At 42.3% G+C, this 11,740-nt stretch overlaps 1 protein-coding gene across 1 annotated transcript; it reads left to right on the plus strand.

The window, feature by feature from the left end:
- The first annotated feature begins 338 nt into the window (after window positions 1-338).
- Window positions 339-11,232, plus strand: LOC100542307 (solute carrier family 2, facilitated glucose transporter member 3). Its single transcript, XM_010717381.3, has 10 exons — window positions 339-573; window positions 3,442-3,537; window positions 4,947-5,107; window positions 5,340-5,580; window positions 5,739-5,901; window positions 6,523-6,710; window positions 7,073-7,177; window positions 7,570-7,671; window positions 7,931-8,134; window positions 8,570-11,232. Exons 1-10 carry the CDS (start codon window positions 559-561, stop codon window positions 8,789-8,791), a joined length of 1,497 nt encoding a protein of 498 aa, XP_010715683.1. The 5' UTR covers window positions 339-558; the 3' UTR covers window positions 8,792-11,232.
- The last annotated feature ends 508 nt before the right edge of the window (window positions 11,233-11,740 follow it).

Below are 11,740 nucleotides of genomic sequence, written 5' to 3' on the forward strand. Positions count from 1 at the left end.
ATATATCTTTAAGCAAAACAAGTAGCAAAAAAAACCACACCCAAGCATCCAGAAGTCTCCTCCAGAAGGTTCGAGTTAGGAACCAGCAGCACGCAGTATAGCTTCTGCTTTTGCCCATGTGTGCTCGTTACTGTGTCCAAGCATTTTTAACCACAGCTTCAAAACAACGTTCTCCACGCAATCCACTGTCGTGTACCACTATCAGCTGATACTTGCGCAGCGTCAAAACTGCGCAGAACTGCAGGAGCTGCCCCGCACCCTCACAAATTTTTCCTACAGCAGAAAAGCATCAGCAACTGGCTGCGCATCCCGCACCACTTCGGCGCAGCGGGAACCGAGGTGCGGCACCGCCTGCCGCAGCGGCCGCTCCTCCCCCGGCTCCTCCTCTGTCCCCCTCCCAGAACTGAGCCCATAAACACGTAGATAGCCCCCTCCCCCCCCGGGGAGGTTATAGGGTGCGCTATCTCGCAGACGCTGTAACGGTGCGTGCGCGTGGGCGGAGTAGCTCCGGGGTTCAGTTAGGCTGCGTGCGGGTATTGGAGCAGTTCGTTGCAGGAGATGGCTGACAAGAAGGTGAGGAGTGCGGGTGGTCTTCTTGTCAGAGCTGTTGCAGAGCTGGGGCCGATGCCCCGGAGCGCCGGAGGCTCTCGGCGGGAGTGGGGGGATCTGGTCGCGGCTGGCGGCGGGTCGCGGTTCATCGCCGTAGCGTCACTTGCCGCCATCGAGTTGTGAGCGAGGAGAGATGTGGTAGCGGGGCTGGCAGGCCGCGGTTCTCGGCTGGCGGCTCGGCGAGAGCTCTGTATGTCATGAAAGGACGGGGAGCTTATCTGGGAAGGTTTGTGCAGGCCGTGGGGTTGATCCGTTGGTGCGTGTTACCGGCTGCCCGCGTGACGCCGTCTATATTTAATTCGCTTCGATCACGGCGTGTCTTTTGTTGGCTGAGTAGTAGTCATCTGTCCCAGAGTTAATAGCAGCGGATTCGTGGTACTTAAATGAGGGTTGTTAAAACAGGCGTTTTGTTGATGGTGTTAAAACTATCCCTTGATTTCCAGAAGAAAATAGAGCCAAGCCCTTTCCCTGCTATTTTATAGACAGCAGGGTGCTCTCTACCCTTCTAGGCGCATCCAGGGAGAGGAGCGGCTATCCTGGAGCAGGATATCAAGGGATTTCTACTCACCGGGAGGGGCAGTGTCAGGGAGCCTCGTGCTCTTGCCTCCATGTTAATGGGACTCGAGGGGAGTGTGAGAAGCTGAGATAAAAGGAGGGAGAGAGAACTGACAAAAGTCACTCGGAGTGTGGCAGAGACATCTCAAGTTGGATTTAAAAACTTATGCTACTCTGAGGTTGGTATCGGTGAAGGAGAGGGGAGCTGTTGCTAGATGCTTCACGAGTACTGCTGCTGAATCCTGATGCTGCTAGTGGTCAGAGGAAGAAGTGTTAGTTCGAGCATCTTACCACTATATAGGCCTCAACCTTAGGCCTTTACATACTGCTTTATACTGATGTGTTTTTTCTGAGTTTCTCTGTTTTAGGAAGTATTCTGCTAGCAGTAATAAATGATGCTTACATAAACTGTGGTCTCTCACTGGAGAGGCTGGGTCAGGCCATGTGATATCTTGGATGGTGTGAGACTGGATGGGAATTGAATAACTGGCAACAGTCAGGAGAATGGAGCATGAAAGGTGGTGAGAAAGGACTAACCTTGTTATAATTTGATTCTGTATGGACCATATATGCAAGAGGTGCTCACAAAAGCAAGTGTCCTATAATAATTCCTGCTGCATCCAGAGGAAAAGGGTCAACTATGACTGCTACAAGCAGGGCCATGAGATGAAGGATGCTCTTGTGTCAGTTACTGTGTTGGAAGTGTGGACAGCTGAACTTTGATCTCAGCTTTGGTATGCCTGCTAAGGGGAATAAGGCCTGGAGTCTTGAAAGGACTTAGATGTCTTAATTAGCATCCAGGTGCTTCAGAAGATTGCTTCAGTGCCAGAACTTCTTGCACCAAAAAGGGATTGGTCACAGGATGGCAGATAGAAGGCATACCTAGCTCAGCTGTGAATAACAGCATGAGAATCATCTGCTCAATGCAGGAATATAGGAATATATCCCTTTCCTCCAGCATCAACCTTAGCAGGAAGAGACCTTAACATGGGATATTTAAATGATGTAGCTCAGGGAAACCATGCGTTAATTTACTTTCTTTTTATTGAGGCTTAACTGGTAGCTTTGTGGGAGGTGTACTGACGAGAAGCACTTACGTGCCTGAAAGTCTGGTACAGACAGCATGAATACTGACAGGTTTCTGAAGTCAGCTGGAAAATGAGAGACTGGAGGTGCTGTGACAGCAGGCCCCGTGGAGTTCTTCATGCTCCCCTGCCAGCCTTAGGAGAATAATTGAAAAGCCTTGTACTTCTTGAAAGCTTTCAATTGCTCCTGCAACTGAAACATGGTATTTCCAAATAGTGCCCCTGACATACTGGCTGTCTAAGTTCCAATTCCAGAGTCACTTGCTCCCTCCTGCCTCCTTAATAGCTGGGTTAGGCTTTGCAAACTTAAAAAAAAAAAAACAACAAAAAACAAACAAAAAAAAAAAAACCAAAAAAAACAACCCTGGAAAATATCAGATGCTTTTCTCTGATAGTTAAGTCTCTCGGTCTTTGGGACTTTTGCAGATTGGAGCTGCTTCCTCAATGGCTTTGAGTGTTGAGTAGTTATTGAATTAAAAATAAGAGAGAGAGAGAGAGAGAGATTCACATGTACTGAAATTCCAGGAGTTGAGTTTTGTTTTGAATATTCACTATTGACTCAGTGGCAAGAAAAATAAATGAAGAATGCTGGCAGCACAGCCTTTTCTGTGAGGGAAGCTGCTGTGCCAGCTTTAGGGGCAGGGTTGGGGACTTCTAGTCTGGGAAAAGCAGATCTGCTGCTGATGAGTGCAAACTTTAACTGTTAGAAGTGACTGCCGGTGTAGCCCTTATGTAGATTTGAGAAGCATTAGCATTATTATATCCATATTCCACTTATTTTTGGGACTTCCTCAGTTGGAATGAGGAATAGTTAGATCCTTGTTTCATGACATGTCAGAGATCAGCAGAGCTTTTTTATAATGCAGATCAACCTAAAATAACAGCTGCTAACGGAGCTGATGTGTTTGTTACTAATGAGCTGAAAGTAGTCAAATGTCATGATGTATAGATGTAGGACCTGACAGGCTCTCCTTTTAATCACAGAACTGTTACTGTTCAGTTGCACCTGTTTCCAGACTCTGTTGTTGGTATCTACCCTCACTGGATACAAGCATGTTCCTTTACTTTTTGGCTCTTCATTGCAATTGGCCCAGCTGTCTTCTATTTATGCTGAAGAGAAACTCAAGTTATGTAGAAAGCATGAACTACCAATTAACCAAACAATTGCATTCTTTTTTTTCTTTTTATTCAGAAAATCACTGCGTCCCTTATCTATGCTGTTACTGTTGCTGCCATTGGATCTCTCCAGTTCGGATACAACACTGGTGTCATTAATGCTCCTGAAAAGGTGAGAGGAAGAATGAGTTGGGGAGGAAAACATATGTAAATGTGCTGGGGAGGAAAAAAAAAAATAGCATAGGAAGGAGAGAGGAGCTGTCAGGCAGCTAATAGTTTAGTTGTGGTGTTTGAATTAAAGGAAAGAAGAAATTCAGAGGACAGGAAAGTTACTGGTGAGGAGAGAGATCGGATTTTAATTTGGAGTACAGAGTTTTGTTGAAAGGAAGGGGTCCATCTGCCATTTCCTGGAATGCCACCTACTTCAGGGGTTGTCATTTTGTTTCTTAGTAGTTTTGATCTTTCCCCTTCCACTTTGGGGGACAAGAGGAGAGGAGAAACAATTCAGTTATTTCTGCCAGGTGCTACTCTGCTCCAAACTCTTACAAATTGAATAAGAACGTGCTTCTGGCCTGTTGCACCAGGTCAGGAGTTGAGGCAGGATATTCTGACTCAGAATGAAACAGCTGGGGCAGAGAAGGCATGTAGAGAACAGTGCGCAGAGATAAGCTGAGAGGGTTGGTTAGGGATTACTGTTGCTTTAGTTTCTCTTAGCGCCTCTGACTTGTTCATTTATTTATTTGTGTTAAGTGTCAATTCAGTGTTTGTAAAAGATAAATCATGCTTATACCATCAGAAAAAAGAAGAAGAGAAGATGAAGAAAATGAGAAATGCGGTTTTCTTGTAACTAAGATGGTTCTTTTCTCAGGAACTGAGTCACCAATACCACATCCACCCCACTTCCAGGAATAGATGTCACATCACATCCTGGGGGGTAGGGTCCTTCCTAGCTGATGTCCTGCTGCCATCTGCTGGGGGCTGGCATTCTGAGGCCACATCCCCTTCAGTTCTTGCAGTGTTCCCTTCGTTATCAAAGAGGATACCTCAGCTTGGAACACAGTCCTGTTATGTCGCATCTCATTTTGTCCCAAGGAACAGTGAAGGATTGTTTTGCATAATGCTTCTGCTTTCAGGCTTAATTTGGTGGAACTTCAAATGTCTCTTGAACTATTTTCATTGCAGAGAGCCCTTCTCTATTGCCAGAAATGTTCCTCTCCATTGTCTGGATGTTTTTCTTATTCTCTTTCACTCCCATCTCATGCCTGAAACACCAGCAGTGACCCTGATCATCTGAAAACATTCAGAAGATAAGCCCGCTTCCCTTAATTATGACAGCTCTATTTGAAGCAATCCATTTCTTAGCATTCTACTACCAGTCTCTGAATTTCTCAGTGAAACTTTTATTCCTCTTTCATCACTCTGATCTCTTCCTTGTATAACCTGCTGCTTTCTACTGAATTTTTAATGCCTATTTTTGCTGCATAAGTCTTTGAAAATAGAAAGACCATCCCAAATTTTTTTCCTAAATTTCTCTCCCATGGGATTGGAAACCTTCTTTACCTATTTGGGTTTCTCTTGCAGATCATCCAGGCCTTCTTCAACAGAACTTTATCTCAGCGGAGTGGGGAGCCTATCTCCCCAGAGCTTCTTACCTCACTATGGTCCCTTTCTGTGGCAATCTTCTCAGTAGGAGGTATGATTGGCTCCTTCTCAGTCAGCCTTTTCGTCAATCGATTTGGCAGGTAAGTTGGGAAGACAAATACAAGTTATTAGTGAATTTATGCTCTGCAGTGGAATTTTGGGAGGAAGAGGGCAGACGTGAGAACTGTTGCAGGCCAAGGCATAAGCTGAACAGGAAATACTGTTCTCTCCCTGCTCCCAAGATAAGAGTCATGGATAGCTTTATCTTTCTCCCTATGGTTTTCTTACTCTATTACTAGTTAAAGTTCAGCCTTGGAATTTCTGTCTTGGCAGGAGAAACTCCATGCTGCTGGTGAACATCTTGGCTTTTGTTGGGGGTGCTCTCATGGCCTTATCCAAGATTGCAAAGGCAGTGGAGATGCTGATAATTGGGCGCTTCATTATTGGCCTTTTCTGTGGTCTGTGCACTGGCTTTGTTCCCATGTACATCAGTGAGGTCTCACCCACCAGCCTTCGTGGAGCCTTTGGAACCCTCAACCAGCTGGGCATAGTTGTAGGCATCCTGGTGGCCCAGGTAGGCTTGACAGACTTCTACTTGGAGGAAAAGGGGATGTGAGGGAAGGCTTTGTGGACTTGATCTTGTAAAGTGGTCTGCCTTTGTCATCAGGAGCAGTATCTTGTCCTCTCATATTCTATTTCAGCAACTTTCTTTCTCTCAAATTCTTGGTGTAGATTTTTGGCCTTAAGGAGATAATGGGAACTGAAACACTTTGGCCACTGCTCTTGGGGTTCACGATTCTCCCAGCAGTTCTGCAGTGTGTGGCTCTTCTTTTCTGCCCTGAGAGCCCCCGTTTCCTGCTGATCAACAAGATGGAGGAAGAGAAAGCACAAACAGGTAAGAACTTATCTCTGAAGGGGCAGGACTGTATTTTGATTCCCTGCTGTGAGCTTGAGTGGAAGACTGAGATTGTCTTTAGAGTCTGTGGTAGACAAGGATGTGAATCCCAGAGGGTACTAACCCTTCCCTCCCGTCTTTTAAATTGTACCAGTGTCAGGAGTTGAGAAACCTGTAATCCCAGTGAACTCCTGGTGGGATTAAGAAGCTAGGAATGGCACCTGGCCTGGTGGGATGTGGCAGTACCAGCTGCTGCAAATATCAGCTCCACCTGAAGCAAATTTAACAGTGGATTAGGAGGGATCTACCCATACCACAGAGGCCTGGAATTGTCTCTGGCAAGAATTAGGGATCAAATGCAAGTTCAGAGCACAAGTAACATGAAGATTGTCTAGAGTCTGAGTTTGGTTTCCATGGTGATCACTGCTCCCTGAACTGTGAGTTGAAAAGATGAGCAAAAGTTGCATGTAGTGACTGTCTTCGCAGCAGAGCAGGCCCAAATGCAGACTTCTATATGGTTCTGTCTTTCCAGTGTGCTTTCCCTCAAATAGCAGAATGGTCTGGGGGAACTTACTGGTTGTGGGAATGTTCCACCTTATGCTTTTGGATTCTTTCCTACAGTTCTCCAGAAGCTCCGTGGCACACAAGATGTATCTCAAGACATCTTGGAGATGAAAGAAGAGAGTGCTAAAATGTCTCAGGAAAAGAAAGCAACTGTACCAGAGCTCTTCCGCTCTCCAAACTATCGTCAAGCCATTATCATTTCCATCATGCTACAACTCTCTCAGCAGCTCTCAGGCATCAATGCTGTGAGTTACCTTTGTCATGTCTATTGGGCTTCTGGGTGTATTTGTGCTTCAAGGTAGTTGCTTGCTGTTTGAGAAAACTAGTCTTTCAAAGATGTCTTTCATCTGGAAAACTTTTCTTTGTGATAGTGTAGAGGTTGTGAAGATGAAGATGACGATCTTTTTGGCCTTTATGTCTCCCGCACATACCCTTGCAGGACATTAAAGATATGCATCAAGCAAATGGAACTTGACTGTAATTATGCTATTGATTGCTTTTATACTGCTGAGTGCTTGTTAGGATTGTGCCATTAAGTAAGGAATGAGGAACATGCTTTCAAACACTAAGACTGCAATGATGTCCAACTTTTTGCTTCTCTTCCTAGGTATTCTATTATTCTACAGGGATTTTTGAAAGAGCTGGTATCACACAGCCTGTCTATGCCACTATTGGAGCTGGTGTGGTAAACACAGTCTTCACTGTTGTATCTGTAAGTAGAACAGGGTCATCTTGTGAGAAAAGTTGCTTGTTTGCATGGGATCTATTGAGAGATGTGACTGAAGACAGGTAGTTGTGCTGTGGTAGAGCAGTAGTTAATTACTGGCCTACAAGAGCAAAGAAAAGAATGCATTAAAGATATTGTGGGAGAAGAGAACATTTTAAGAGGAAAAAAATGAAGTAAAGGATGAAAGTAAGAGTGTTGGTGGAGGTAGAAGATGAGTGAAGGCAGTAAGAAGAGAAATACTTGTACTGAAGAGCAACTTGATGACTTGACATTGAGGAATACATGAAGATGCAAAATACATGAAGTGCAGTGCATGTTGACTGAGGGAGTCTCTTCTGCTTTTGCTACTTAACTTAATTAATTCTTTGTGTTTTCAGCTGTTTCTGGTAGAGCGTGCAGGGCGCAGGACCCTCCATTTAGTTGGTTTGGGTGGCATGGCTGTGTGTGCTGCTGTTATGACTATAGCTTTGGCTCTGAAGGTGAGTAATTGGTTGTTTTATCCAGACTGACCCTAGTATAGGGGATCTATATGACTAGTTGTAGAGGGCTGAATTTCAGAGCAAGGCACTTATAGCTGGGGCAAGGGCTGATCGTGGGCTGTGGCTAGAAGTGCAGCTTCCTTATGGCAGGAGCTGTGCCATATCAGTTCTCTTAACTGTGCTGTGAATGCTAATGGATGTTGTGCTGTGCCATGTTTGCTTCTCAGATTGCAGTTAATTATATCTTGTTTCCTTGCAGGATTCTGTGGAGTGGATCAGATATATCAGCATTGTTGCCACTTTTGGCTTTGTGGCCCTTTTTGAGATTGGCCCTGGACCTATCCCTTGGTTCATTGTGGCAGAACTTTTCAGTCAAGGCCCACGGCCTGCAGCCATGGCAGTGGCTGGTTGTTCTAACTGGACCTCTAATTTCTTAGTGGGAATGCTATTCCCCTATGCTGAGGTAAGGACTCCGTTTGCAGAACACTTCAAAGAGCTGCAGCATTGTCATAGGTGTCCAGATTGGTTGTAGAATTTTTGTTTTTAGCAGCCTGATCTCTTTGAATTTTGGCTCTGCTTTGGGCAGATGGCCGAATCCCTTGGGTGGTCCCCAAGTCTGTATTCTGATTGTTATTGAAGCTTAGAGTGTTGTAGCCAGCCTTACATTCTGCTTTGTTACTTCTTGTAATCTAGAGCCATTTTAATACATTTAAACTTCCTTTTAAAAGCCTCAGTTCTGAACCAGAACCAGTATTAAATAATTTCAAAAGTCTATAGAAATCTGGTACTTTGAAAAAGATCTTTGTGTTGAGGACAAGTCAATGAGAGTATTGTTGGAGAAGGAAATGACTTCACTTTTAAATTTTTTTCAAAAAATTTCTTTTTATTCTCACTGCAGAAATTATGTGGCCCCTATGTCTTCCTTATCTTCCTTGTTTTCCTGCTCATCTTCTTTATCTTCACATACTTCAAAGTACCAGAGACCAAGGGCAGGACTTTTGAAGACATCTCCAGGGGCTTTGAAGGACAAGCAGAAACATGCTCTCCACCCTCGCCACCTGTAGAGAAGAATCCCATGGTGGAGATGAACAGCATAGAAGCTGACAAAGAAGTTGCCTAAGATTTGTGACACACCCTTTCTTGGACTCATATATTCATAGAGTCATTAAAGGAATGAGCAAAGAAATGACAAGAACTGGAACAATTTATTTCTCTAACTGCTGCTATTTTCTTCTCTGTACCTACATACTCCTCGTTCCCCCTATTCTGCTAGGCTTACCAGTGTTAAGCAAATCTGATATAGGTGATCTAATTTTTTTTTAAAGGTATTGGCACTCTAGCAACAATAATCTTATTGTTTGCCACAAACATCAGGTGAACATGTTGGTAATATTGTTACTTTTCTCACCTGTAAATGCTATTTGGAATTAACATTTATGCAGTGACAATGTAATTTTAAATACTATTTTTGTAGTGAGTTAAAGTTGCCCACTAAATAAGTCCCCTGCCCTTCAAATCTACTCTGTGTGGGTGTATGTGTGTGCGTGTATGTGCAGTGTTAACACTGGAATTTAACAAGCCTACTAAAAAGCCATCTCCTTGCTTTTTCCTTTCCAGTGTGCACTTTTTCAGCCTCAGGAAAAGGGGGACCAAGTTGCATGCCTATTTTTTTTCTTGCTTTTATTTTTTTGTATAGACAAACAGAACATACTTTTACTTAAGTTTATTTATTTGTATGTCACCTTGTAAATATTTATTTTTTAATGGTGTACAAAAATGTACAGTTAATGAAGTTGAAGACGTTTGACAAACAGTTATTCTAACAGAAGATGCTGTAGACTTGAGGTGCAATAAAACTGTAGAGAAGGAATACTGTACCAAACAGTAAGTTGGATGTTTTGGATGGTAGAACAGAGCCAACTGTGCACATCACCTTTTAAAGTTATTTCTGCCCTTTGAAAAGTAATTCAAATAACTGAATGCTGATGAGAAGCAGTATACATGTCCACCAAAATTCGTATGCAATTTAGATATTTTGGGTGGTGACTTTAAATATTGCTCTAAAGTATTACTTGGAAAATGATATTGCAGCAGAGGGGTGTTATTACTCTACATTTTCAGTAATAGTTAAGTATTGCTCAAGATGATTGAAGGTATTGACTGCCAACCAGAAGGTGACTTTTTTTTTGCTTTCTCTTGACTTTTTGGCCACTCTGCTTTATTCTAGTAGGCCAGAAAGTTTGATGCTTGCAGGTAATTACTTAGGGTGCATGAGGCTAAAAGTTATTTTCCAAAGCTGTTAAACAATTATTTATAAATATTGGAGGCAAAATGAACCAGGGTTATGCTATGGCACGTGTACATACATAGAGATGCAGAATTAGGGACTAGAGAGCTACTGGAATATGCTAGTTTAGCAGCTTGAAAAAAATCAATCTATAGTTGGTCGTAGGCCAAATGTTTTTGTTCTGGTGTCCTTTCTGGAAGAGGCAGCATCCAGCATTGTTCATTGTTCTGTGCAAATCTGTAGTATTACCTCTGTTAGACATAACAAGGCAGTCACAGGGAGCATTACATAGGTAATGCTATCTCCTCTTTCTCATTGCTAGGTAATAAAAAGTGCTTGTATATATACCCACAGTTATTGAATTAAGTATATGCAATCAGTTCAGTTTAGGAAGGGGGGAAAAAATAATATATGTGATATTTTGGGGACTTTGCTTCCTCTGATAATAGTGCTCTGAGTTTTGGCCTGCATAAGCTAGGAAAAGTAGTGGAGGGGAGTGGGTAGACTCATTATCTTAGGCTTGCATTTTTTTGTCTTATTCAAACTCAGGTCTACGTGTAGACTCACACCAGAGTTCATTACTAGACATCTTATATAAGAAGCAGGTATGCATCAGGTTAGATAAGTAAAAGAAGGGCCCCAAATGAGAGAGATGACAGCGAAATTGGTAATAGAATACATAGCCCAAGTTTTCTTCAACTTGCTATGAAACTATGTTTTCAGGATTGTCCCTTTAGTTCTAGAATTGTCTTCAGCATTTTCTATAACTAGTGATGAGACCTCTTTTTTTTTTTTTTTTCGAACCTTCCCTAATGAGAAAGAGTTAGAGAGATCAGTATGATTTGCCTCTGTGAAATACTTGCTGTGATGTTGTTTGAAATACTTCCATCTTTGCAAAATATAGTCCTATTACATCCAAATTTCCCCTGCTTTCCATCAGGCTTCTCTAGGAGATATTTATTCCGAGAGGTATTATAAGACTACTTTCACTCCTGACTTTGGTATTTTTGCCCAGTTATACAGTTTGTGCCCTTCCTTTGCAGGAAAATGTCCTCTGTATGGATATTTGCTATCCTAGGAAATTTCTCCCACAGCTGTGTATTCTATACTTTGCTTACAGAAGTGTGTTGGCTTGGATCAAAATGTACAGGTCTTTCTCATATGGTATCTTTTGTTATTCTGTAATGGCATTGTGGATATTTTTGATGGGTTTTATAAGCTTATTGTGATTTGTTTCATGTTTTTAAAATAAAGATTACAGGTCTAATTAATAACTGCCATGGGTTTTATCTTAACATTCAGGTTCATAGGTGTCCAACCTTTTGTCTTGCCTGGGACCTACTGAGTGAAGAATTGTCTTGGACTAAATATAAAATACATAATATAGTTATTACTTATATGCAGTAACTTATTTTTTCAATAATTTTATTAAAACATGAAGAGCACAAAAACATAAAACTAGTGAAGTATTTGACCTTGTTTTTTGTGAAACTAATACATCAGTCTGGTTTGGCAGTGATGGCGAACTTGGTGAGTTCTCAAGGTGATTATCAGAGATTTTTGAAATTTTACTTCACTTGTACTTAACTCTTGAAAATAATTGTTTACAAATGTGCAAACTGACCAAAAATTGAAGACATGAATAAGGTGTGACTGTGAATTGAGAGAGATCTTTTCTGTTAAGATAGGTCTTGAAATCTACTTAAAAGAAAGGATCAGATTTTAATTTGAGTTGAATATCTGATTGCAACGGTACATTCTGTTTGAAAATTCACAGGTACT

Source organism: Meleagris gallopavo, chromosome 1, assembly GCF_000146605.3.
Source record: "Meleagris gallopavo isolate NT-WF06-2002-E0010 breed Aviagen turkey brand Nicholas breeding stock chromosome 1, Turkey_5.1, whole genome shotgun sequence".
Lineage (NCBI taxonomy): Eukaryota > Metazoa > Chordata > Aves > Galliformes > Phasianidae > Meleagris > Meleagris gallopavo.

Bases quoted from the DNA above. Each gene is read 5' to 3' on its own strand.
- LOC100542307 (XM_010717381.3), top strand. The intron at 5,581-5,738 runs GTAGGCTTGACA...TTCTTGGTGTAG, and splicing joins TAGGCATCCTGGTGGCCCAG to ATTTTTGGCCTTAAGGAGAT. The intron at 7,178-7,569 runs GTAAGTAGAACA...TTGTGTTTTCAG, and splicing joins CAGTCTTCACTGTTGTATCT to CTGTTTCTGGTAGAGCGTGC.